General features: G+C 41.7%; 1 protein-coding gene and 1 pseudogene across 1 annotated transcript; both read left to right on the top strand.

Moving 5' to 3' along the window:
- Nucleotides 1-11,454: 11,454 nt before the first annotated feature.
- Nucleotides 11,455-12,465, top strand: LOC121146572 (putative gustatory receptor clone PTE01). The gene has a single exon (XM_040966070.1). The coding sequence runs from the start codon at nucleotides 11,476-11,478 to the stop codon at nucleotides 12,463-12,465; it is 990 nt and encodes a 329-aa protein (XP_040822004.1). The 5' UTR covers nucleotides 11,455-11,475.
- Nucleotides 12,466-17,094: 4,629 nt separating this feature from the next.
- On the top strand, nucleotides 17,095-21,003 carry LOC121146564 (annotated as a pseudogene).
- Nucleotides 21,004-27,303: the final 6,300 nt, after the last annotated feature.

Here is a 27,303-nt window from a genome sequence, read left to right as displayed (position 1 = left end):
TCTGGGTACTGAGCCTCCAGGGACCTGTGATAAGAAACCAGCGCTTGGAGACCTGACTTTGCCAATGGAAATCTGGCAGTGCTATGCTGTGACCCGCTGCATTGTGAGCACATACATGAGGAGGACAAGCCCTGAGTCTGTCTATTTTCCAGCCCAGAATCAAAGATGTGCGACATCACTTGATGGCAGAAAGAAGCAGAGCAGTGGAGCCCTCACCCTGGGTCCTGCCTTGGCAGAGACTGAGCACAGCTTGGTATGTGCTGAGGGAGATGGTAGAGGCACCTAGGAATGTCAGGAGCATGCTATTCTCAGCATCAGGACAGAAATGATGGTTGTGATAGAGTGCAGGGGACAGTTCAGCTTAGGACATTGTGAAGTTTAATGAACTTAGTTCTCATCAGTAGCTCAAAGATCTCATTCTGAATTTCAGTTCCTTCACTTCAGTGTTTGGCATGCCCTTTATGATAGTAGGAACTGAGTCTGCATAAACTTTTCTTGACTCTCCATATGTAGTTATGTATATGAAAATGAATATCATGGACAGTAAATTGTAGTGACTTTACTCTGTGTCCTAAGTCACTGCTTCATCCTGCTACATATTGGTCCATAGTGCATTGTACATGTTCTTTTAACTCAGTGTCAGTGGCTGGAAGTTCAGCACTTTTGTGTAGATTTCTTGCATGAAGATTCCACATAGACTAAGATGAAGCCAACTTTGATCAGGGGTTGGGTTCCAGACTCTTTTGTAGCATGACCACCTTACTTCTCTGATGTCCCAAACAATCATTTCACTTCTAATTCCTTTAGGAGGAAACCCACCTGCTAGCTATGCCCTCCTTTATAGCACAGGCCAGTCAAATACGACCAGAGTTCAAACCAAAGATTCCCTGAAAGGGCAGACAAAGGCTTCTATAAGAACGATTTCTGTCTTGACTTTCTCCAAGATTTTGCTTCAGTGTCGTGCATACCTTTGTTTTTTAAATTGCTTTATTTTGACAAGCTTTACATAGTTGATTAGGGCACAAAGGCTCAAGGACTACGCAAAAGTGGGTAAGACTATTGTCTCCACATTATTGCTTTTTCCCTCCCTGTATCTGAGGCAAAGTGGGAGATAAAGTGGAAAGCCCCACCCAACCTCCAACCCATCCCAGTTCCCCGATGTGGGGCATGCTCTGATGGTCCTGATCAAGTGGTTTTGATAGTTCAACAATTCTGAATTGCTGCCAATGTCGTCATTCCAAGAACAATGAAATTGTTGCAGAATCCACTGGTTGACAGTCCACCTTTGAGTCTCTGTTTGTCCAGATTTTCACTGCCAACACCTGGCCGGGATAGTAGATTGATTTGCTCTTCCTCCATCCTCTGTTGTGGTGCCAGGTGTCCTCTGCAGGTTCTGATGAACTGCCATATCCTCCATGTGCACCTGCATATGCTGTCCACTGCTCTGTCTGAGCCTCTGAGGAGGCTCAGCTTTGACCCTTGCACTCCATGGTCAGACCATGGAACCTGCGCTTCTCTTTGTGGTTAGGGTTCTTAGTCCAGCAGTTTGGGAAGATCCCCAACGAATCTTTGTTTAACCTTACAATACTTTGTGTGTGTGCCAGATTGTGTGTGCTTGTCCATACTTCCACACCTTTTGTGATCATTCCACCTCATATGAATAAGAAACCTGAGGTGTTAGAGTCCAAATGTCTACTCCACTGACCACTTTTCTTCCACAGAGTGGGTTCTCAGTATCTGTGACAATGGGCACTGCCAGCTATCAGAATAGATGCATCTGTGGCACAGCTGTTTTGGGTAATCAATGTGCCTATTGTGGAATTACTTACATGTAACAGATAAATCAAGATCAGATAAAATACGTTTTAGACATTGTCATTAGCATGTTAATGTTAGTTTTAGTATACTTAATTGAAATTCAATCTACTTAACACTGCTCTCTTATTGCTGTACTGGCACTTGTTACACCTGCCAGTGTAGGAGAAAACTTCTCAATGTTCATGCAAAAAATAGAATGAGCATTTGAGCTAATCTTGCTACAAACATTTAAAAAAATCATGTGGATGTTTTCCACAGTATGCATTTTCTAAACATGAAAATATTTATTCCCCAAATTATTTTTGTATTAAATAAAGTTACACTTCCATTCTTCCAAAATCCAGATTTTTAGAGAATAATCATGTTCCCATAAATGTGTATTTTGTGCCTTTGGGGGAAGCACAGCTATCTCTCTCTCATGCCTGAGACCCTGAACTGTGTGTGCCGTTTCAACAGGGGAGGAATCAAAAGGCTGTGTCTCACACCCTGAACTGAGCAGTTCTTGGAACAAAACCACTGCTCGTGGTCATGGTCACTGTGACTTTCACATGCTGTGGTCTTTTTGATATCTTGATCCCTTTCAAGAATGTCCCATGGAATCAGAGATGCTTGGGAATGTCAGAATAGCATGGGCTTGTGTCTCTGAGAAGGACATAGGGTCCTGTAATTTTACAAGCAATGGAGTCTATGACAGAACTATTTTAATGAGTATTGAAACATGAAGGCAGACATATTCAGGTGTGCAATAAAAGAAGAGACAGATGTTCTACTGGAGACGAGATGTTCTTAGATTTGGGCAACATTGCTGCCTCTAGTTAGTTCCCTTCACCAATGGCATTTATCAACAAACTTCTTTCTGTGACAAATCTATACTTTAAAATATGAGAACAAGATGTTGAAGTTCTAACTTCATCTGGATGCAAAACCTGTCACAGATATGTTATTATTCCTTTTTTGGGTAGAGAATTCAGTTAAAATGTTTATTGTTGCATAAAAACTTGGAATATTCTTGCTAGTATGCACTTCACAACCTTTTTGAAGACCCCTCTTGTATATGCTAACCATTTTCCATGAGTTCAGCAGCAAATTTAAAGAGAAATGGCCAGATTTATACCCATTTCTTAGGCTGTACATAGATTTATAGTCTAAGTGATGAACCTGGAGTAGAATGTTGATTTCCTTGTATCTGTCTCACCACAGAGGCTCCTCCACTAGAGGCAAGTAAAAATCAACACCCCACCCCCCTAGCAGATTAGTATTTCTAATGAGTTATCATGAAAAGATTGCTGCCAGATAATGCACAGGGAGATTCTTTTAATGGTCTATCATAAAATGATGGGGAAAAGAGTGATTGCAGGATTAAGTTCCAGGTAACAGCCTCTCTGTTGGTCCTGACATGGATACTGTAGGCATATGGGAGTGTCCCCTGGTGTGTGACTCTCAAAGAAACAGAGATCATAGGGCCCAGGGTGGTAGCCCAGCAGCTAAAATCCTTGCCTTTTATGAGCTGGGATCCCGTATCGGAGCCGGTTCTCATCCTGCAGTCCTGCTTCCTATCCAGCTTCCTGCTTGTAGCCTGGGAAAACAGTCGAGGACAGCCCAAAGCCTTGGGACCCTGCACCCATGTGAAAGACAGGGAAGAGGCTCCTAGCTTCAGATCAGCTCGGCTTCAGCCATTGTGGCAGCTTGGGGAGTGAATCAACAGATGGGAGATCTTCCTTTCTGTCTCTTCTCCTCTCTATATATCTGACTTTGCAATAAAAACATCCTTAAAAGAAAGAAAGAAAACAAATCGTGGAGGAATTTCAGAGAACCTAGGAATGAGAAAATCCTGACAAAAATATTTTCCCATCAAAAACAACCAAACTTCATGCTTACATAAAGCAATCCTGGTTTTTTGTAAGAGTAGCTATAAATAATTTAAATGAATAGTTATTGTTGCTTTGGAACAAAATAAGATATCTTTGAACTGTTCTTTAATATCTTGAAGCAGCATGATATTCTTCTTAAGGACAGAAAGGGCACTTTTATTCCTTTTGAAAAAAAAATTTTTTTATGGTAAAATTCCATGGGGTCTGGATTTCCATTACGTCCTCCCTAAATTTTTAATCTTTTGTTGATATACTTGTGTGCTATGGAGCATGGTCAATGGCATGTGAGTCCTAACATTCTTGGTCTTTTATTAATTTTCAGCTGAGGGTCATTAAAGCAGAGGTACGTAGAAGGAGGTGAATATTGTTAAAAAACCAATTGTGACAGAGTTCTGGGTGATTTGGTTTGCTCCTTTTCAGACAGATAGCAGATTCACCAAATGAGGAAAAGAAGTGGGGGTCTTAAATGATGTCAATATGAAAAATAGTACCTGCAAAATGTAATTTAAAAAAGTGTTTTTTTTTTTTATTGTTGCTTACATTATATTATGTAGTACAGTTTTATAGGCGCTGGGGATCCCCCCCACCCCTCCCATACCCCTCCCCCCATGGTGGATTCCTCCACCTTGTTGCATAACCCTAGTTCAAGTTCAGTTGAGATTCATTGCTTGCAAACACCTGCCTAGCATAAAGTTCAGCGTCTTATTGTCCAGATAAGTTCAGTGGCCTCTTGGGGAGACCTTCTATGGTCTGAAGATAGGTCTAACAGAGTAAAGATCCAGTCAGTTAAAAGCCCCAACAAGGCCTCAGTATCATTATACAACATTATGGAATTAATTGACATAGTATTGGGTAAACAATATGTTAAAAATAATGCAAGTTCCATTCTTCGAAACATCTGGGTTGAGACAGTATCAATGACAGGTTCAAAAAATAACAAACCACCAAACAAAAAATTACAGGTTAAATCAAGGCAAACATGTGGTATCTAATCTTTTGGGATTCGCTCATTTCCCTTAGCATTATAGTTTCCAGTTGTGCCCATTTAGCCACAAAGAACTGCATTTTGTTTTTTTTAATAGCTGAGTAGTATTCCATGGAGTAGATGAACCAAAGCTTTCTTATCCAATCTTCTGCTGATGGGCATTTCGGTTGCTTCCATGTTTTCGCAATTACTGATTGTGCTGCAATGAACATAGGGATGCATGTTGGTTTGTCGTAAAACAGGTGTTTTGGATATATTCCTAGGAGTGCTATTGCTGGGTCATATGGTATGCTGATTTTGAGTTGTTTGAGTGTTCTCCAGACTGATTTCCATAAAGGCTGTACCAATTTGCAGCTCCACCAGCAGTGGAGTAGGGTTCCCTTTTCCCCGCATCCTCGCCAGCAAGCGTCGTTGGTGTTCTTGTTTATGTGGGCCAATCTTACTGGTGTTAGGTGGTACCTCATCGATGTTTTAATTTGGATTTCCCTTATTGCTAGGGAGCTGGAACATTTTTTCATATGTTTGTTTGCCATTTGGACTTGTTCCTTTGTGAAATGTTTGCCCATTTCCCGTGCCCATTTCTTGAGTGGCTTGTTCGTTTTGGTTTTTTGGTTGTTTTGAAGTTCTTTGTATATCCTGGAAATTAGCCCCCTATCGCCTATATCGTGTGCAAAGATCTTCTCCCACTCTGTGGGTTGCTTTTTTACTTTGTTGATTGTTTCCCTTGCTGTACAGAAGCTTCTTAGTTTGATGAGGTCCCATTTGTTTATTCTGTTCTCAACTGCTATTGCTTTTGGTGTCCTTCTTAGAAAGTCGGTACCTACTCCTAGGTCTTGCAGGGTATTTCCTACATTTTCTTGCAAGAGTTTGAAGGTTTCTGGATGTAGGTTTAGGTCTTTTATCCATGTAGATTGGATCTTAGTGTATGGTGATAGATGTGGGTCTATCTTTTTGTTTCTACAGGCTATCAGCCAGTTGTCCCAACAACATTTACTAAAGAGTCCTTCCCACTTGCTTAAGCTGTCATTAGTCTTTTTGTCAAAGATTAATTGGCTGTATCTGTGTGGATTCCCTTTTGGTGCTTCTATTCTATTCCATTGATCTTCCTTTCTGTCTTTGTGCCAGTACCAGGCTGTTTTGATTACCACTGCTCTATAGTATGTCCAGAGGTCCGGGATTGTGATTCCCCCTGCTAATTTCTTATTTTTCAGGATGGTTCTAGCTATTCGTGGTTTTTTGTGTTTCCAGATGAACTGTTGAATCATTGTATCCAGTTCCGTGAAGAATGTTTTGGGCAATTTGATTGGAATTGCGTTGAAAATGTATATTGCTTGTGGTAGTATAGACATTTTAATGATATTGATTTTGCCTATCCAGGAGCACGGGATGTTATTCCATCTTTTGAGGTTTTGTTCAATTTCCTTTTTAAATAGTTTGTAGTTTTCTTCGAATAGGTCTCCTACACTTTTGGTTAGATTTATTCCCAAATACTTCATACTTCTCTCTGCTATTTTGAATGGTATCCTGTTGGTTAGATCTTCTTCCATCTTGGTGTTATTTGCGTACACTATGGCTGTTGATTTTCGTTCGTTAATTTTGTACCCCGCCACTCTGCCAAACTCTCGTATAAGTTCTAGCAGTTTCTGTATTGAGTCTCCTGGTTTTTCTATGTATAGGATTATGTCATCTGCATATAGTGAAAGCTTGACTTCTTCGTTTCCTATACGTATGCCTTTGATTTCTTTTTCTTGTCTTATGGCCTCTGCAAGTACCTCTAGGACTATGTTGAATAGCAGTGGTGATAGTGGGCACCCTTGTCTTGTTCCAGATCTCAGTGGGAAGGGTTCTAGCTTTTCTCCATTCAGTATGATACTGGCGTTGGGTTTTTCATAAATTGCTTTAATTATGTTGTGGATTTTCCCATCTATGCCTACTTTGGCTAGAGTTTTTAGCATGAAGAGGTGTTGGATTTTGTCGAAAGCTTTTTCTGCATCTATTGAAACTATTATGTGGTTCTTGTTTTGCAGTTTTTGGATATGGTTTATAACATTTATGGATTTCCGAATGTTGAACCATCCCTGCATTCCAGGGATGAATCCTACTTGATCCGGATGAATGATCTGTCTGATGATTTTTTGAATTCTATTGGCTAGGATTTTGTTGAGAATTTTAGCATCAATGTTCATCAGAGAAATAGGTCTGTAGTTTTCCTTCTCTGATGGTTCTCTATCCGGTTTTGGGATTAAGGTGATGTTGGCTTCATAGAATGAGTTTGGGAGGGTTGCTTCCTCCTCTATTGTTTTGAAGAGCTTGTAGAGGATTGGGGTTAGTTCTGTTCGGAATGTTTTGTAGAATTCTGTAGTGAAGCCGTCTGGGCCTGGGCTTTTTTTCGTTGGGAGATCCTTGATGACTGTTTCAATCTCTACCTCGGTTATGGGTTTATTTAATTCTGCAGTTGCCTCCGGACTGAGTTTTGGTAAATGGTGGGAGTCCAAGAACTTTTCTATTTCTTGGTGGTCCTCAAATTTGTGGGAGTACAGTTCTTTGTAGTAATTTCTAATTATTTTCTTAATGATTGCAGTGTCTGTTGTTATGTTGCCTTTTTCATCTTTAATGCTGTTGATTCTCACTTTCTCTTGTTTTTTTTTGGTCAATCGGGCCAGTGGAGTGTCTATTTTGTTTATTTTCTCAAAAAACCAACTTTTTGATTTGTTGATTTTATGTATAGTTTTTTTGATTTCTATTTGGTTTATCTCCTCCCTTGTTTTGATGATTTCTTGTTTCCTATTGTGCGTGGGACTCTTCTGCTGCTGTTTTTCCAGATCCTGGAGGTGTGAGGTTAGTTCCTGTATTTGGCGTCTTTCTTGGGCCTTGACATGCGCTCCGATTGCGATGAATCTACCTCGTAGCACTGCTTTGGCGGTGTCCCACAAGTTTTGGAATGTTGTATCAGAGTTTTCATTGGTTTCCATGAATTTTTTGATCTCATCTTTAATTTCTTCTCTGACCCATTGTTCGTTTAATAGCATATTGTTCAATTTCCAAGAGTGCCTATACTTCCTGGGGAGTTTTGAGTTGTTGATTACCAGTTTCATCCCATGGTGGTCTGAGAGGGTACATGGTATGATACTAATGTTTTGGAAGTTGTTTAGATTCGCTTTATGTCCTATCATGTGGTCGATTCTGGAGAAGGTGCCATGCACCGCTGAGAAGAATGTATAGTCTGTGGCCTTAGGATAAAAAGTTCTATATATGTCTACTAAGTCCAGTTGTTCTATTGTTTGTGTGAGCTCTGTTGTTTCTTTGTTGAGTTTTTGTTTCGTAGACCGGTCCATTGTTGTTAGAGGTGTGTTGAGATCGCCTACAAGAATTGTGCGGGTGTCTATGTCTTCCCTTAAGTCTGTAAGTAATTGCTTTACGTAAGTAGGTGCATTAAGATTCGGTGCATAAACATTAATGATGGTGATTGCTTCTTGATGGATCATTCCTTTCACCAGTATAAAATGGCCTTCCCTGTCTCTTTTGATGTTAGTTAGAATGAAATCTATCTCGTCTGAAATTAGGATAGCTACCCCAGCTTTTTTTTCTCGTCTATTGGCGTGGAATATCTTTTTCCATCCCTTCACTTTCAGTTTCTTTGCATCCTTTCTGGTTAGATGCGTTTCTTGTAGGCAACAGATGGTTGGGTCTTGTTTGATGATCCATTCTATTAATCTCTGTCGTTTGATTGGTGAATTTAGACCATTTGTGTTGAGAGTTAAAATTGAGAGGTTGCAATTTTGCCCTGCCATGTGATTGTGTTGTGTGTGTGTTGTTGCCTATGTAATTGTCTTGTTTGTGCGGCCTTTAGTTTGGAGACCTTCTTATTTGCCAACTTTGTTTGTGATTTGCCTCCTTTTTGTCCGGGACTAGCGCATTTCTAAGGAGACTTTGCAGAGCTGGTTTTGTGTAGACATATTCTTCTAGTTTTTCTTTGCTATTGAAGTATCTGATTTCATTCTCATATACAAATGAGATCTTTGCTGGGTAGATTATTTTTGGTTGACAGTTGTTTTGTTTCAGGACTTGGAAGATCTTTGTCCATTCTCTCCTTGCTTGTAGGGTCTCTTCGGAGAAGTCAGCAGTGATTCTGATGGGTTTTCCCCTGTATGTGATCTTTTCTCTACTTCGTACTTGTCTCAGGATTCCTTCTTTGTCTTCATTGGAGTAGAACTTGAGCACCGTGTGTCTGGGTGAAGATCTCTTTGGATCATGTCTGTTGGGAGTTCTCTGTCCATCCTGTATGCGGGGTGGATTCGTGTTCCAAGTGTTTTGGAAGTTTTCCTGTATAATTTCATCGAGCACTGCTTGCATCCCAGATTCTCTTTCTACTCCCTCGGGGAGGCCGATGATCCGAATATTCAATTTTCTAAGGTAATCCTTCATCTCTTGCATCATTTTATTAGTTTTGCTGAGGTTTGTCTCCAGCTGTTTGATTCGCTGGGCACTTTCATTTTGTGTGTCTTCTGTTTCAGAGATCCTTTCCTCTGCCGCATTTATTCTGTTGATGAGGCTTTCAATCTTATTATCTTGGGCGTCCAGTTTGGTTTTGATTTGTTGTATTTCGGTGATTATGCGGTTCTGGTAGTCTTCCAGCTTTGTGTCCACGTCTCTGAGAAATTTTAGCATTATTTTCATCAATTCCTTTGCTGGTAACACTTCCATGTCTTCATCTCGTATCGTCGATATTGATAATGGCTTTTGGCCCTTGTTTGGTGGGGTGCTGGCTCTTTCATCTGGAGCACAACTCTTTCTGGTGGTTTTTCCCATTGCGTTGGTGTGTTCTGGTGAGGCAAATGGACCCGTGTGTTGAGGGGCTGTCAGGTGCTTTCCTGTAGAGATTGGAGCCTGCAGGCGTGGTGTTGCCGGGCGTGGTTATTTTCAAGGCACCGTTGGTGCGTTCTCAGGGCCCGGGGCTGTAGAGCACCACCTTGGGGGCCCAGTGGATTCCAGGCACACTCTGGGCACCTCTTCTACAGGTGTGACACCCCAGGGCGTGGAGGGATGGAGGCGCTCTCTGGGTGTGCCCCCTTCACGGGAATCCGCAGGGCGTAGAAGGTTTTATGTGCTTTCTCCCTGCGTTCTCCGTGTCAGGGACTGCAGGGTTTTTCAGAGCCCACCTGGTGCGTCTCCCACACACGGGACTGTGGGTGAGGCACTTTCCAGGCGTGGCTCTTGTGCAGTGAATCCACCACTCGTGGTGTGTGGGTGTTCAGAGCCCCTGCTCCCGTGTGGCTCCCCCACACAGGCCCTTAGCGGAGGAGTGACCCAGGCGCCCTGTTATAATGACTTCACGGCAGGTTCTCACCGTGTCAGTGTGATGCAGGAGTTTTCAGGGCTCTCCTGGTGGGTCGCCCACGCTCAGAACTGCAGGGTGGGAGGCGAGAAGTGAGCAGTTCACTCTATGGGAGTGGTACCTGCGTGTCAGGGACACACAGCGCTACACTTCCCAAATCTGAGCTCTCGTGACACCTGACACCTGCGCTGCGGAGGTGCTGCTGCTGCAGGCGGGGCGCCCAGCCCGCTCGGTGCGGCGCGCACTCACCAGTGCGCTCGGTGGTTTCGTGCACTCACCAGGCAGGATGTGGGGGACTCCAGACCCTCGCCAGCTGCCTCTGCGCACCGAGCCGCACTGGTCCCCTCAGCGCAGGAACTTCCGAGGCGCCTTCCCGCGGCCCCCCTCAGCCACCAACACAACACCACTGTGCGTAGTTCCACACAGACCCAACAGTTTCGGCCGCCTGCTCCGCCTTCTCAGAGGCTGGAATCTCAGCAGGGGGCGAGAAATGCGGAGGCTGCCACGTCAACCCCGAGCTCACCAAACGTCCGGCTGCTGCAGTCTGCCTCCACCGCTGCCGAAGGCCTCCCGCCAGCGACGATCCCCCTGATCTCCCTGCCTCCGAGCTGGCCGCGTCTCCCGTCAGGCCGTTTTCAAAAGTGACTCAGCAGGTCTAGAGTGGGATGTCGGTTTCTCTGACTTTGCCCTGCTCCGTTCTCGTTGTTCTTCCGAGTTGTGTGGATCTTTTTGGCTCCACACTGTCCCAGGGAGCTTCACGGACCTCTCCCTGCGGTTCCCTGCTGTTCCTCTTTGCTGCTTCTGTAGCGTTCTATCCCTCTCTCACTAGACGCTCCCTCACAGCCTTCCTCCTACGTCGGCCATCTTCGCTCTCCCCTAAAAAATTGTTTTAACGTATGGATTACTCAATACTATATCCACTAATCCCATAATGTTGTGGATTGTTGCTGATGTTATGTTGGGGCTTTTGATTGGTCGGGATGACACTCTGCCAGCTCTGCCTTCGAACCAGAGATGGTCTCCACAAGAAGCCATTGAACTTATCTGGACAATAAGATGCTAGATTCAATGCTTGGTATATGCTTGCAGTGAATGAACCCCAACTGAACTTGAACTGTGGTAATGCAACAAGGTGGAGGAATGCACCATGGGGGGAGGGTTTAGGGAGGGTTGGGAGGAATACCAGTACCTACAACTGTGTCACATAATGCAATATAATAGTAATAAAAAAAATCTTAAAAAAAGAAAGTAAAAAAAAAAACTTGTGAAAACTACACATCCCTAAATATCATCATTTTCAAAATATTGTTGCAGCAATGAACTTTTAATTCTATTGATTCTACCAACCTAAGAACTACTCCTGTGTTATATCCTTGATACTGAAGTGATAATATGTACAATTCCCATTTAACTGCTTTTCCTGTTACTAACACTATTTTTTTTTTTACACAAGGATCCCAGGTGATATGGAAACCAGAAATCTCACACATGTCTCAGAATTCCATCTCATTGGCTTCTCAGAGGATCCAGAGATGCAGCCCCTCCTCATGGGACTGTTCCTCTCCATGTACCTGGTCACAGTGCTCGGGAACCTGTTCATTATCCTGGCTGTCTCCTCAGACTCCCACCTGCACACTCCCATGTACTTCTTCCTCTGCAGCCTGTCCTTGGCTGACGTGGGGTTCATCTCCACCACGGTTCCCAAGATGATTGTGGACATCCTCACCAACAACATGGTCATCTCCTATGATGGCTGCCTCACACAGATGTCTGTGTTTCTCCTCTTTGTATGCATGGATGATTTCCTTCTGACAGTGATGGCCTATGACCGGTTTGTTGCCATTTGTCACCCCCTGCATTACCAGGTCATCATGAACCCTCGCTGCTGTGGCTTCCTACTTTTGCTTTCCTTTATGGCCAGCCTTTCTAATTCCCTGATGCACAGTTTGGTGGTCTTACAAATTATGTGCTTCAAGGATTTGGAGATTGCTAATTTCTTCTGTGATCCTTCTCAGCTTATCAACCTTACTTGCTCTGACACCCTCAGCAGTGGCATAGTCATATATCTTGCTCCCATCATATATGGCTTCCTCCCTTTGTCAGGGATCCTCTTCTCCTACTATAAAATTGCCTCTTCCATTCTGAGGGTCCCATCTCCAGGTGGCAGGTACAAAGCCTTCTCCACCTGTGGCTCTCACCTGACAGTGGTTTGCTTATTTTATGGAACAGGCATTGGGGTGTATTTCAGTTCAGCTTTCTCTGGTTCTGCGGAGGAAAATGCTTTGGCCTCAGTGGTGTACACTGTGGTCACCCCCATGCTCAACCCCTTTATCTACAGCTTGAGGAACAGGGACATCAGGAAGGCCATGAGGAGGCTTCTTAGGAATGCATTTTTGCATTCCTGCATACCTGTGTCATGCATTTGTACTGCATTTAGAGAAAGACAACAAACCTAAACATTAGACCTGCCAATCTCATACTTCTCTAAATACTTGACATATCAGAGTGTTGTGCTTTCCAATTATGCCTGAATATTGCATGTTGGGTCTTTTTTTAATGTGGAGTATTCTGAGTTTTTAAAAGGTATTTCTATCCCTGCTCTCCTGAATCTTATTTCCCTATAGACTCCTCCGTAGTTTATTATTTCTGATCCAGGCATCCTGTTCAGGTGACCCACTTCTTATCGAGCTCCCTGTTTGTAGCCTGCAGAAGCACTGGAGCATAGCCCAAGGCTTTGAGGCCCTGTACACATGTGGAAGCCCTGGGAGAAGCTCTTAGCTCCTCATCATCTCCAGCAGCTGTGGAAATTTGGAAAATGAGCCAGTGGATGGAAAATCTTTAACTGTGTAATTTTGCATTTCACATAAAATGTAATAAATATTTTAGAAGCTAGTTATTGTTTAATGATTCACCATACATCATGCAATAATGACATTTACATTAAACATGTGTTAAAGGATTCAGTGTTAAGATATAATTTTATGCATTTCGTTGGAGTAAAATGATCAAAATCTAAATCCTGCCAGGCCATGAGTAGGATCTACTTTGGAAAGTAATTTAGGCAGTCCACATTTACTGTGACACTATAACTCAGGAAAGCCATAGATCAATTCCACTGGCAACTCTTGAGAAGACAGAATTTTGCATGAAGGTTAGAGCTTCTCTTACTCTTTCAAGAGAGAACTCAAGATTTGGGAATTGAACTATTATTTGGCTCCTTGGCTTCTGGTATTGAAAGATTGTTGGTGGATTACTATGATATTTGTCATTTGGGACTGACTTATTTCACCGAACATAATGGTCTGTAGTTGGAAATAGCAGGTAGGATTTCATTCTTTTTTAAAAATTTTACTTCTTTTTATTATTAGCATTTTATGATAAAGTTCCATTGGTTCCAAGATTCCCCATATGCCCCTCCCAATCCCTTCCCTCCTCACTGAGTTCCCTTATATCATTACAGTTGTATGGTTTCATACACAGTCATATGTCCATTATTGCAGGCATGGACATTGGCAAAGTCCAGCATCCTCTTGTCAAGATTTAGTAAACAGTTTCATTGGGAGTCCATATTTGTCTGGAAGTAGAGATGCATACTGCATTGTATCCCCACCTTTGGATATAATAATCTACACTACACAGTTACTGTACATCCCCTTAAATAAAAGCCACAACACAAAATCAACAACGGGATGAAAAATAGAAATTTACAGTGGCATGGAGTTAAATAACATGCTGCTAGCTATAATGATCTCCATTACACAGTTACTGTACATCCCCTTAAATGAAAAGCCATAAAACAAAATCAACACCATGAAGAAAAAAAGAAATTAACAACACCATGAAGTTAAATAACATGCCACTGAATCACTAATGGGTCGCAGAAGAAATGAAAAAGAAAATCAAGAACCTTCTTGAAGAAAATGATGCTACTGTATGATCTGTGAGTCATTGAAGAATTTGACCAGAAGAATGTCTTTTGAAGAGATGAAACTAACAAAAAATTTTAAATGCATGAGATATAAATTCCACTGATCGTTGTTGGTGAAATGTGTCTCCTGTAGGCAACAAATAGATGGGTTTTGTTGTTTAATCCAGTCTACTAAGCTATGATGCTTGATTGATGAATTTAATCCATTTATATTCAGGGTTAATATGAGTGGATAGTGATTTGGTCCTTTCATATTAGCAACAGATTGTTTGCTGATTTATTCTTCTGTTGTCATTTTACTGGGATGTTCTTCATATTTGCCTTTGGTTTTGGTGGGTGCTATTCCTCTTCTCTGTCAAGAGAACATCTTAAAGTATCCTTTGTAGGGCAGGTTTGGAAGAGGTATATTCTTTTGATTTTTTACTACAGAATAATTTTATGAAAGACAAAGGAAAGTTTTGCCAGGTACTTTATCCTGAGCCAACATATTTTTTTGCTTTTAGAATCTGGAATATGTTTGTCCATTCTCTTCTGGCCTGAACAGTTTCCTGTGAGAGGTCTCCTGTGAGTTTAATTGACATTCTTTTATATGTTAGTTGATTTTTTTTCCACATGCACATTTAAGGGTCGCTTCCTATGTTCGATTGAAGAGAGATTGATTATCATGTGTCCTGGTGAAGATTGCTTTTGGTCAACTGTTTGGAGTTTTGTGCCCCTCCTGGATCTTGTTTCCCAATTCTTCCTCTAGATTAGGGAAATTTCCCCTTATTATTGCATTAATTACATTTTTAAAAACCAGCTTCTCTTTCTGCACCTTCTGCAACTCCCATAACTCCTATATTTGATCTTTTAGTAGTGTCTTTCAATTCTTGAATTTTTTTTCATCTAATCTAGCTCTTCTTCCAGCTGCTTGTTTGTTTCCCCCTGGTGACAGGAAATATCTTCTAATTTTGATATTCTTTTTTTTTTTTGCATCCTTGATTCTATTTTGGAGACTCTCCGTTGTACTTACAGTTTGCTCCACTGTATTCTTCATTTCTGATATATGAGCTTTCATTTGATTCATTTCCTGTATGACATATTCCTTGAATTCCTTGAATGCCTGCTTCTTGTTGATAAGAAGTTTTGAATTCTGTATCCCCCATTTTCTTGATGTCTTCTTCAATTAACTCTGAGATTGACAAAGGCTTTTGCTTCTTTGCAGGGGAGTTTTCAGTAATATTCATTGCTCCTCTGTCTCTTCTTTTGTTCTTGGTCATTGTACTTCTGGTTAACAGATTCTTCTCCTTGGGGCAGGTTTCTAAGCTGTGTCACCCACAGGTCAACAGTTCTATTTTACTTATTGCGGTTGGTACATGGCTCTTTGTTTGCAGTCACTTTGCAGTCACATTGGATTCTTGGCATAGAAATTCTGAATCCACACACTGAGTTCAAACTGAAAACCAAAGTCTGAGTTTTAAGCCAAGATCCTGCACTTTACGATCGAGCAGAGGTGAACTGCCTTGTGCCTTGGTTCCTCTTACTTTGTGCAAGAGGAGGGGAGCTCAGCGCTTTTGTGTAGCTTTTCTTGCAATAGGTTATCAGGTAAACGAAAATGAAGCCAATTCTGAATCAGGAGTTGGGTTCCCAACTCTGCCGGAGCCTGGCTAATGCACACCTCTGCAGTCCAGAGAAATCATTTCATGTTTCTTTCCTCTGAAAAGAGACCTCCTGCTCCTTGCTGCCTACTGTGGTTTCCCTGCATCCACAGTAGGCCACAGCCAATGAAGAATGACACATATATTCAAAGGGATGGGCAGGCACATGGTTACATAAGGCTGATCTCCTTCTAGATCTTTCTCTGAGATTTCATTTCAGTGTTCAAGGTCTTACACACGTCATGGGATCGCTCTACTTCACATGAAGTAGCAACATGAACTGAGTCATTAGATTCCAATTTTACTATAGAAAAAGCAGAGTGATGGACAAGCGACCTCAGAGGTAGGTACCTGATACCATGACATGTGGATTTCTGCTGAAACTTTCTGATGACTGGGGGAACGGGGAGGTCTCAATGCAGCAGATCCAGAGACCATGCTTTTTGTAATCATGTCCACTTCACCGAGCACTTCACTTCTGTGTGGTGGGTTCTCAGGATCTCCGACACTGGGCACTGTCAGCTATCAGACTGGATGCCTCAATGGCACAACTGCTTAGGGAAATCAATGACCCTACTATAGAAAATAGCTATTTGGAACAATACATCAAAGATGGACAAAATAAAGTTAGAAACCGGCCTAATATTGTGCTTTTCTATTGCTGTATTGCAATTGTTGCTCCTGCCAGTCTAAGAAAGGAGTAAGATTTCCAAGGAAAACAGAATGAGCATTTTGAGCTAATTCTGATACAAACTTGTTAAAACAGCCACATGCAAGTTTAATACATATATATTTCCAATTGTGAAAATTTTATCCCCAAACTACTTTTGTATTAAGTGAAATTACTTCTTCACTCTACAAAACTGTTTTTAGAGCCCAAGTATGCCCTCACAAGCATACTTTCGGTGTGTTTGGGGAAGAATGACTGTCTCTCTCCCCTGAGCTCCTGAACTGCAAGTGTTGCTTAAACAGGGGACATCACAGACTCTGCGTTACACATTGAACAGAGTCATTCTTGGTTCACAGTAACAGGCCCTAGTTGCTGTGGCTTCCACACATTGGCTGCCATTGTGATCCCTTTTAGGAACTTCCCATGGAAGCAGAAATGCATTGGAGTATGAGAATAGTGTAGGCTTGTGTCTCTGAGAAGGACAGAGTGTCCTGTAAGTTCCCTGAATGAGGTCTACTGCATAAGTATTTTGTGCATGAGTAGTGATGACTTATGGCAGAGATCTTCAGATGTACAATAAAAGAAATGGAAGTGAAAAGACAGATGGTATACCTGACTGAGACATTGCCACCTCCATTTCCTTTGACAATGCTATTCATAAGAACCATGGCATTTCTGTGACAAAAATCTGTCTTAAAAATGAGAACAAGATGATTCATTTTAACTTCCCCTGCTTGCTTGACCTGTCATAGATAGGAGTTGTGCTATGTGCAGAAGACAATGAAATTACAGCGGGGTGAAGACATGTTTGTATGTGTGTATCCTGGGTGAACGATCCAGGAGCAGAATCATGACTTACTTATATCTTTCTCATCACTGTGGTTCCTCCACTCAAGCAAAGTGAAATCAACATACCCCTCATGAGATTAGCTTTCCTCGTGTGTTCTCATGAAAGGAATGCTATCAGATGTCACACTGTGTGATAACCATCATTTCTCTCTCTCTCTCTTTTTTTTAAAGATTTATTTATTTATTTTTATTACAAAGTCAGATATACAGAGAGGAGGAGAGACAGAGAGGAAGATCTTCCGTCTGGTGATTCACTCCCCAAGTGACCGCAACGGCTGATGCTGTGCCCATCCGAAGCCGAGAACCAGGAACCTCTTCCAGGTCTCCCAAGCGGGTGCAGGATCCCAAAGCTCTGGGCCATCCTCGACTGCCTTCCCAGGCCACAAGCAGGGAGCTGGATGGGAAGTGGGGCTGCCGGGATAGAATCGGTGCCCATCTGGCATCCCGGCGCGTTCAAGGCGAGGAGTTTAGCCTCTAGACCACGGTGCTGGGCCCAACAATCATCTCTCTTACAATGATGCAGAAGACAGTGATTGCTTTCCCCACCCCAGGAGAACAAACACAGCTGGAGAGTAGTAAGCATGCCTGTCTTCTCATTTTACAAGGAAAAATAACTTTTTGACCTTACAATTTAGAAATATTGATGTGTAAGACATGGAAAGCAGAACATACATTTTGAAAATGTAGTCATAGCGAAAGACCAGCCAACTGATGTCCTCTCAGGCAATGGTGGGACAGATCCAGTACTTAAAGGAGATGTGTGAAACTTACAGAAAGACTTCAAGTGGATTTAGCAGCAGTAAGTGTAGTACACTTAAAAGAACTATACACACATTTCATGCAGCTTTTAAAGAAAATTATATCAGTGCTCTGAAATCAGTGCTGACACAGGGGTGTGTATTACATTGCTGTGGGTTAGGCCTCAGCTTGGGAAGCCTGCATCCCATGTCACAGTGCCTGAGCCATGTCCCAGCTGCTGCACTTTGGGTCCATTTCTTGTTCATGTGCACCTTGGGAGCTGCCACGTTTTGGCACAGGTACCAGAGTCTGCCATCACACGGGAGACTTGGCTGTGATTTCTGGCATTTGGTTTCAGCTTGCTGCAGCCCAGGTATTGTGGATGAACCTATGGATGGAGGAGGGCTCTTTCTTTCTACCTTTGAAATAAAAATGAAAAGGGGGTGAAAATGATAAAAAAAAATTACAGGAACTTCCTACAATAAGCCCCTAATGTCCATAATTATTGCTCACTCTGTAAGTGTGATAAGCATATTGATAAGGTGTGTTCATATTCTTTTCTCTGATTTCTTCTTTTGCAACTTTTCTTTTTCTTGGTTTGAGTATGAACCATGCTTTTTACAAACTACGGTTGCTTTGGGGTTGACAATTGGTGAACTGCAATCCATGAATCAGGAAGGAATAACATGAAAATATTTTAATTATGCATAGGGAGCCTGGGACTCCATGCTGCCTTTGGGCTTTGCCTGATACAAAACAATTCAAGTATAAGTAAAGGGGTTGACCATAAAACTGTACGTCAGAGCTACCAGGCTTGTACATAAAGAGAAATGGAGAAATGAAATCTAAGAAAAAATAATTTTAGGAAAATACAGCTCTTCCATACCAGATAGTATGCTGAAATCATATGGCATGGTTAAACATTTGCATTCACTTTTAAAAATCTGAAATTTCTAGACAATCCATTACCACTAAGTGATTGAGTTACAGGATGCAGTTTTTGTGATCCGTGATTTCATGGGGATATTTACAGCAAAATAAACCACATATGACATTTTGGCAGGCTCTGGGGGATAGAAGTGATATGTGAAATGATTTATTTCTAAATGTTATATATTTTATTAATATAGAGAACAGATTTTTTTCATTCTTTAGGTATATTTCAAGAAGAGAATCACATTTACCTCATTCCCTTGTTTCCCCTAACACACCTGTCTCCATTCAGCCACATTTGTGACTTATATCCACTCAATATTCTGAGGCTTAATTTACCACTAAGTATGATTTTCAACACCTGAAACCCAAGAGGCTGGCAATTCTATGCGCATATAAACATAGGTTCCAGTGATCACCCTATCCCAAAGTGACCATTTTGTTCCTACGCATTTGGATGATCTGTGTTAGCTGCACATGGCAGGGACTATCTCTCTGGGATAGTAAGTTTTTCTCCCACTCGTGTTGCTTCCTAGTTGTGAGTCAGCCTCCTGTCAGTGTGGACTGTGAGAGGCAGTGGTATGGGCCAGAGCAGGTGGGTCCCTGTGAGCCCTATTGGAGACCTCAGTGAAGTTACAGCTGCCAGCTTCTCTGTTGGTCCTGACAGGGATGTTGTAGATATTTTTGGGAGTCTCCTGGTGTTTGACTCTTAAAGAAAAATGATCATGGATGGACTTGAAAAAATTGAAGGATGACAAAACACTGACCAAAAATAATACTTTGCAATTAAGAACCAATTTCATGTTTAAATGGGATTGGCACTACTTATTTTTTGAACATGTTTAGGTGATTTTGAGTATGATGAGTGGCATGCTCAACCTAAATTTATGGCCAATAAAATTTTTCTGCTGAGGGTCACTAGAACAGGGTACATAGAATGCATGCAGAAGAAGGTCAACATAGAGGAAACCAATTGTGTAAGGGTTGCGGATGGTTCAGTTTGCAACTGTTGATACAGAAAGCATAGGTTGTATCATTGCAAGTATGGAATAGAGCTGGATGTCTTGAACACTTGGGAAGAAAACACAGTTTAGTACTCTTGAATTTCAAACTAATAGTGCCAGAAAAATGTTAACTTCCAATCCTATTTATTCTACCAAGTTGAGAGTTACCCATGTGTTATATCCATGATGAACGGAGCTGAAAATATGTACAACTGTCATATACCTGACTTTCCCAGAAACTCACACTATTCTCTTTTACACAAGGTTCTCAGGTGATATGGAAATCAGAAATCTCACACATGTCTCAGAATTCCATCTCACTGGCTTCTCAGAGGATCGAGAGCCGCAACCCCTCCTCATGGGACTGTTCCTCTCCATGTACCTGGTCACAGTGCTTGGGAACCTGTTCATTATCCTGGCTGTCACCTCAGCCTCCCACCTGCACACTCCCATGTACTTCTTCCTCTGCAGCCTGTCCTTGGCTGATGTAGGGTTCATCTCCATCATGGTTTCCAAGATGATTGTAGACATCCTCACCCACAGCATGGTCATCTCCTATGATGGCTGCCTCACTCAGATGTTCATGTTCACCCTCTTTGTAAATATGGATGATGTGCTCCTGTTGGTGATGGCCTATGACTGGTTTGTTGCCATTTGTCACCCCCTGCATTACCAGGTCATCATGAACCCTCGCTGCTGTGGCTTCCTACTTTTGCTTTCCTTTATGGCCAGCCTTTTCAATTCCCTACTTTATAATTTTATGGTATTACAAGTTACATGCTTCAAAAGAGTAGAAATTTGTAATTTCTTCTGTGATCCCACTCAACTTCTCAACCTTACTTGCTCTGACACCCTCAGCAGTGACATAGTCACATGTATTGTAAGCATCATATATGGCTTCCCCCCATTTTCAGGAATCCTTTTCTCTTATTATAAGATTGTCTCCTCCATTCTGAGGGTCCCATCTCCAGGTGGCAGGTACAAAGCCTTCTCCACCTGTGGCTCTCACCTGACAGTGGTTTGCTTATTTTATGGAACAGGCCTTGGTATGTATCTCAGTTCAGCTTTCTCTGGTTCTGCGGGGGAAGGTTGCCTTGGCCTCAGTGATGTACAGTGTGATCACCCCCATGCTCAACCCCTTTATCTACAGCCTGAGGAACAGGGATATCAAGAGAGCCATGTGCATAGTCTTCAAGACTGAGATTAGAATTCAAGGCGAGGGCTTTAGGCACTAGGCTATTGCACTGGATCCAGGTTACTGACCTTCTTTAAGATGAGTATTTTGAATTTCATTGTGGAAAATCAAATATCTCCACATCTTTAAAGAGGGTTAAGTAATTTACTTTGCAGGATGTAGTTTATTCCATCAGCTTGGTCTAGTCCCAAATGTTTATATAGTCCTTGTGTTCTCTGCTTAGTCATAAAAAAAAAAAAAATTCTTCTCTCAGTTTCTGGTAGATTTCACACAGGGAAAGACCTTCACCAACAAATTTGTTTGAAATTGTGCGAAATCCTGAACATTTTGGGGATGTTAGAATGGCTACCCCTGTTTTGTTTTCCTTTCTATTGACATTGAATAGCTTCCTCAATCCTTTCTATCCAGGTTTTTAAATCCACTCAGCCAGTAGGCATTTTGATTTAAGATGCTTGATTCAGGTTTATTTTTGAAATGTAACAACACGGACATACTCTTCCTTAGTTCTTTGATGAGGAGAATTTCTGCTTTTCATTCCTTCCTTTTCATGCTTATTTCCTTCCTTTTATTCTTCCTATCCTTCCTTTAATTTTATTTTGAGAGGAAGAGTTAAACACATAGGAGGGAAAGATAGATCGATCAATCGATCGATTGATCGGTAGATCTATCTTCCATCAGATCATTTGCTTCTCGAATGGCCACAATGACCAGAACTGGGCTGCTCTTTAGCCAGGAGCTATGAAGGAGAAGCCTCTTCTAAACGCATTTGATTTCTCTTCAAAATCTTGACGTGTTTGAAATTTTTCAACCATATTAGGCATGGAATCTTTTTTCTTTTGTCTCACTGATTGTTTTCTGTGTATTTCTGAGTAACCCTGTGATCATTTTTGACCCGTTCATTTCCAGGAAATTCATCAATTTCTTTGTCTTCACTTTCTGCTCTGCCTTTTCAATAAAAATAAATAAATAAAAATAATATTTATCATAAATAATGAGAATATTATGCAACTGTGGTTTCAATGATCTGTGCTCCCTCTAACGTTGACTGCATATGGACATAATGGTCACTTTTCCATTTAGTTATCACTCAAACCACTGCATGTGTTTCTACTAAACTAAGGTCTCTTAGCTTTAGAGAAGCAATGCCGTTATCCAGTTTGATAGAGTTATCCTTGGCTTTGTGTTCCCCTGGAGTGATACGATCTCTTACCTGGCTTGTACAGTTCTTACAAAGACAGTTTGGAATTTGGTCCAAATGTCCTGTTGAATAATGACTGTTGGGAGACTGAAGACTTAAGACTTCTTATTCCCTCATCTTACTGATATCCCTGTGGCCAAAGATTTGATTAAACCCATAGTAATACACAGAATCAGCCTTGCATTTTTTTTGCCACAGAATAACTGGCTACAGCTTATTGAGACTTTCCAACTAGGAGAGACAAGGGTCATCTTTGGACGAGTTGGCTGTGGACCTCATGAAGCTGTGAGGTGGAAATGTAACCAAGACACAATATGGACAATTTTCTTGAAGGAACATTTGGCTGCTAGGCTAATGGTTTAATGGGTGTATTCTGGCTGAAAATAAAATGGAACTACACATAATCTTGGAATGTATATATGTATGGATGGATGTATGTATTTTCCTCTGGAAAGGTTCCAGATATACTTCCTTGTCCCTTTTAGAGAACTGCATTCCATGAACCAGGAGGACATGATTGGAAAACATTCATAAAGATGCACAGGAAGATTGGGACTCCATTTTGACTTTGGTCTTCCCTGGCATCAAACAAAAACAAAATGCCTCTATTATTTTACAAAGAGTTTCTAATTTATTTCTTTGACAGACTCGCATTTCCAGATTTCTTTTATATCATTTAATTAATTTACTTGAAATGCACAATTACAGAGGAAGAAGGAGAGACAGAGAAAAAAAAAAGCCCGGAAAAATGGACCCATCACATACAATAAAATTCCTGGAAAATGTGAGCAAAGATTTTGGCGTGCGTCATGTATCAAATGGCTATAATGACTGGGGGTGGGCCAAGTGCCAGGAGCTTCCCTATGTAGGTTCATCAGCCCAAAAGCTTGGGTCAGTCTCCCAGGGGCATTTGAGGGAGCTAAATTATATGTGGGGTAGCCAGGTCTCGAAATGTGTCCATATGGAATTCTAGGGCTGTGAGCAGTGAGGTAACTGCTACAGCAGGTGCTACATTACACCACACCTTCCAAGGGAGATGCTCAGAGTGGAGGATTTTCTCCATGCTTCTGGCATTGAGAGGACCTTGGTGCTCCAATGCAATAAATATTCTTACTCTAATATGATTTTCCTTGGTTTTGTGTGCTTCTGAGGTGATGCAGTCTCTTAGCTAAATTATGGAGTTGTTACAAAGGAATATCAATCTATATGTGTTAAGACAAGACTGTGTGGAAAATGAAAATCTGCAAATTTCTAGCCTACCATGTTACTGATACCACTATGCCAAAGTGTAGTTTATGAACTACTTAGTGAGATTAAACTCATTAGAAATGGAAAGAAAATACATAATAGAATGAAATTAGAGACCCAAGTTGGGATCTCAGTTTGTCTTTGGCCAGGGCATCCAGCCAAATGTACTTGTTGGGGATGTTTTGGAAGAGAAGATGGGCTCCTTCTCTACCTTTGTGTTTCTGCTTTCAAATAAATAATTTCAAAAGTCTGCCTGGCTGGTGCAGTAATTATCTTAACAGCACGCACATTTTGTGTCTCCTCTGTGTTGGGAGGCCCAGTCCAGGGTCTACCTTCATTGCTCAGTGAATGAAATGAAATGAACCCTCAGTTGCCAGCAATGCTGCACCACACAGAGCTCAGCTCAGGGAGATTGAGCTCAGCTCAGGACACAGAGTCTGAGGGCATGGCTGCTGGGGTCATTATATCTGCACATGCAGGACAGCAGGGTAGCGGGGACAACTAGATTGAAAAGCCTTCAAGTGCTGTAGTTTTGATTCTTGGGAGGAATTCATGAATCAGTGGACACCATGCTTTCCTTAACCCTGAGTCATTATAGAATATGTCACCACATTCACACAAATATTTACCATAGAACAAAAACAGTCATTCTGCATAATTAGAGTCTTTCCAATTTCATGGAAATTGGATATTATGAATTTTCTTAAAACTGCATTATGTATAAATTTGAACAATATACTTTCTTTTTTTAATTATTTTTATTATTTTTTCATTGGAAAGGCGGATATACAGAGAGGAGAGACAGAGAGGAAGATCTTCCATCCGATGATTCACTCCCCAAGTGAGCGCAACGGGCCGATACTATGCCGATCCGAAGCCAGGAGCCTCTTCCGGGTCTCCCACGCGGGTGCAGGGTCCCAAAGCTTTGGGCCGTCCTCGACTGCTTTCCCAGGCCACAGGCAGGGAGCTGGAAGGGAAGCGGGGCTGCCGGGATTAGAACCGGCGCCCATATGGGATCCCGGGCGTGCAAGGCGAGGACCTTTAACCACTTGCGCCACCGCGCCGGGCCCAGAACAATATACTTTCTATATTTTATTCCTCCTAACTACTGAGGTCAGCTGTAAAACCAAAGAATAACTATGTAACAGTCAAGGATAATACTGTGTCAATGTAACTTGATAAGAGATTCATTTAAAAAAGAAGAGTCATTGCAACTTATAAAAGGCTGTCAGTTGCCCAAACATCAAGTGCCAACCAAAGCAACAGCATTGAAAAGAAATGATAAAGCTCTTTCTAAAGACTAAGGAGAGTCTAGGGCAAATTTTGTCAAAAAAAAAAGATAAATAAAAGACTAATGAGAGTAATAAAAATGGAAATGGTATTGGTTCCTTGGCATAGACAATCTCATTCTCCCTGTACATTATGATTAATATGATTAATGCACTACACTAACAGCTATAGAGAGCAAGAAAGAGTAAACAGGAAGTGTGAATTTTATGTAGTGATCCTGCAAGTTAGAAGTCAGCAGCAAAGGAACAGAGGTAGTGCTCACCATGTCAAACTCCCAGGGACACATTCTTGCCCGCATTCTCTCTTGCAGCACTTTCAGCCAGTCCAAAGAGTTTGGGACACTCCGGATCTACTGGCTAATGAGGAGCTCTGGGTACTGAGCCTCCAGAGTCCCCCTAGTGCAAATAATGAGCTAGTTCCTTCGGACCTTGACTTTGACAGTGGAAAATCAGCAGCTGCTTTATATGACAAATACCTCTGTGTGCACCTGTGTTATGAGAACACGTGGTGAATTTGTCTCTTTGCCCATCCAGAGTCAAGAACATGAGGCAGCCCTGCACAATGAGAAGAAGAGAAACAGCAGAGCCTCAGCTGGGGGTGTGCCTCAGCTGAGAGTAGGTACATCTTGGTAAGTGCTGAGGGAGACAGCAGAGAGATTCAGAGTGACCACAGAGGGAGCTGGGAATGCCAGGGACATTGTTTTCTCATTATAAGGAAGAAAATGGCAGGTGTGAGGTGCAAAGGGGGAAGGGATGTTTTAGCTCAAGAAGTTGTGAAGTTTTGATGAACTTGGTTCTCATTAATGTCTCAAAGATCTCAGAGTTTTTCTTCCTTCATAACAGTATCTTCCCACTGGTATGCACTTCTTAGGAACTGAGTATGTAGAACCCTTACCTGAATTCCCAAGAACAATAAGGAAATGATGACAAGGAAGCCAGTAATCAGAGAGCTGTGAACATTTGAGAGAAAAGTCTAAGTAAATTGGAGTGCTTCATCCTGCTACATAAAGTGTCCGAAGTGGGTTGCTGATTCCTGCTATATAATGCTTCAAGGTACATGTTCTTTTTATTTTGCATAAGAGCAGAGGAGCTCAGCAGTTTTGGGGCAGCTTTCTTTGTAGCAGGTTGTCAGGTATAAGAAGGTGAAGCCAATTCTGAATCAGGAGTTGGGTTCCTGACCCTGTGGAGCATGGACACTCTACCCCTCTGATATTCTGAGCAATCGTTTCATGCCTGCTCATTGTGCTGTTCCTTTCTGTTTCCCTGTAGATCGCAGTGGGCAGCGGCCAGTAAATCATGACAGAATGCAAAGCAAAGTTCACAGAAAGGGCAGGCACAGGGTCATACACAGACGAGCTCAGTGTTGACCCCACTCTGAAGTTTCTCCTCAGCCTTCAACTTCTTGCACAACTCTTATAATGACTCCACTTCATGTGACTAAGCAACATAAATGGAAGGTGTTAGATTCCTATTCTGCTTCAGAATAGGCATTGACGTTAATGAGGAACCTCTGAGGTATTCATGTTGTGACGTCTGGAACATGTCTGGAAATTTTTGACGACTGTGGGGGTAGGTGTGATCTCTAATGCAGCAGACACAGAGACAATGTTGTTTGGAACCAGGTCTATTGCACTGACCACTTATGTTGGGTGGGCTCTTAGGACCCGTGACACAAGGCACTGTCAGCTCTTAGAATTGATGTCTATTTGGCACAGCTGCTTTGAGCAGTTAATGAGCCTGTCATGGAAGGTTCCTGTGGATAACAGAGAATTGAAAGTAAGCAAAATAAAGTTTAGATATTGTTGTTATCATTACAAAATCAATATTTATCTCAATCCATTAAGATATAACCTGCCTAGCACAGTGTTTCCTGTTGCTGTATTGGTCGATGATGCCTCTGCCACTGTAAAAGAGAACTTCACTACGTTGCCGAAAATAGAATGAGCATTTTGAGCTACTTACACAACACTTTTAAAAATGCACCCATGTACAACCTTTTATAATCTGTATTTTCCATTTTGGAAAAAAATATTTCTATGTGGCAAAAAAATTATAGCAAAGACTTTTTTGTTGTAAGTTAAATACACTTATACTTCCATTCTTGCAAAACTTTTTTAGAGTAAAAGCATGTACTGACAAATGTTTATTCTTGTGTGTGGAAAGCACGGTATTTCTCACTCCTGAGATTCTGAACTGCATGTGTTTCTTACACAGAGGAGGCATCAAAAGACTGTGTGATATTTACCGGACAGAGCCTTTATTGGTTCAAAGTAGCCACCATGATCTCTGTGGTTTCCACACACATTGTTGGACCCCTTGATTATTTTCAGGAACATTCCATAGAAACAGAGATGCTTGGGAATATCAGAATACCATGAGCTTGGGTCTCTGAGAAGGACAGAGGGTCCTTTGATTGGAATCTATTGCAGAACTCTTTTTGATGAGTATTGACAAATGAGGGCAGAGATACTTAGATGTGTAAAAAGAAAGAAAAGAGAAGAGGCAGATGTTCTACCTAAGGTGTGACATGCCTTAGATTTTGGCATCATTTAGGCCTCCAGTACCCTAAGTATGGATAGATGTATAGATACCTATGCATGCACAT

The sequence above is a fragment of the Ochotona curzoniae genome, unplaced genomic scaffold (genome assembly GCF_017591425.1).
Source record: "Ochotona curzoniae isolate NIBS_2020 unplaced genomic scaffold, NIBS_Ocur_1.0 contig_1328, whole genome shotgun sequence".
In the NCBI taxonomy this organism is placed as follows: domain Eukaryota; kingdom Metazoa; phylum Chordata; class Mammalia; order Lagomorpha; family Ochotonidae; genus Ochotona; species Ochotona curzoniae.
This window is presented reverse-complemented; position numbering and strand designations above follow the sequence as displayed.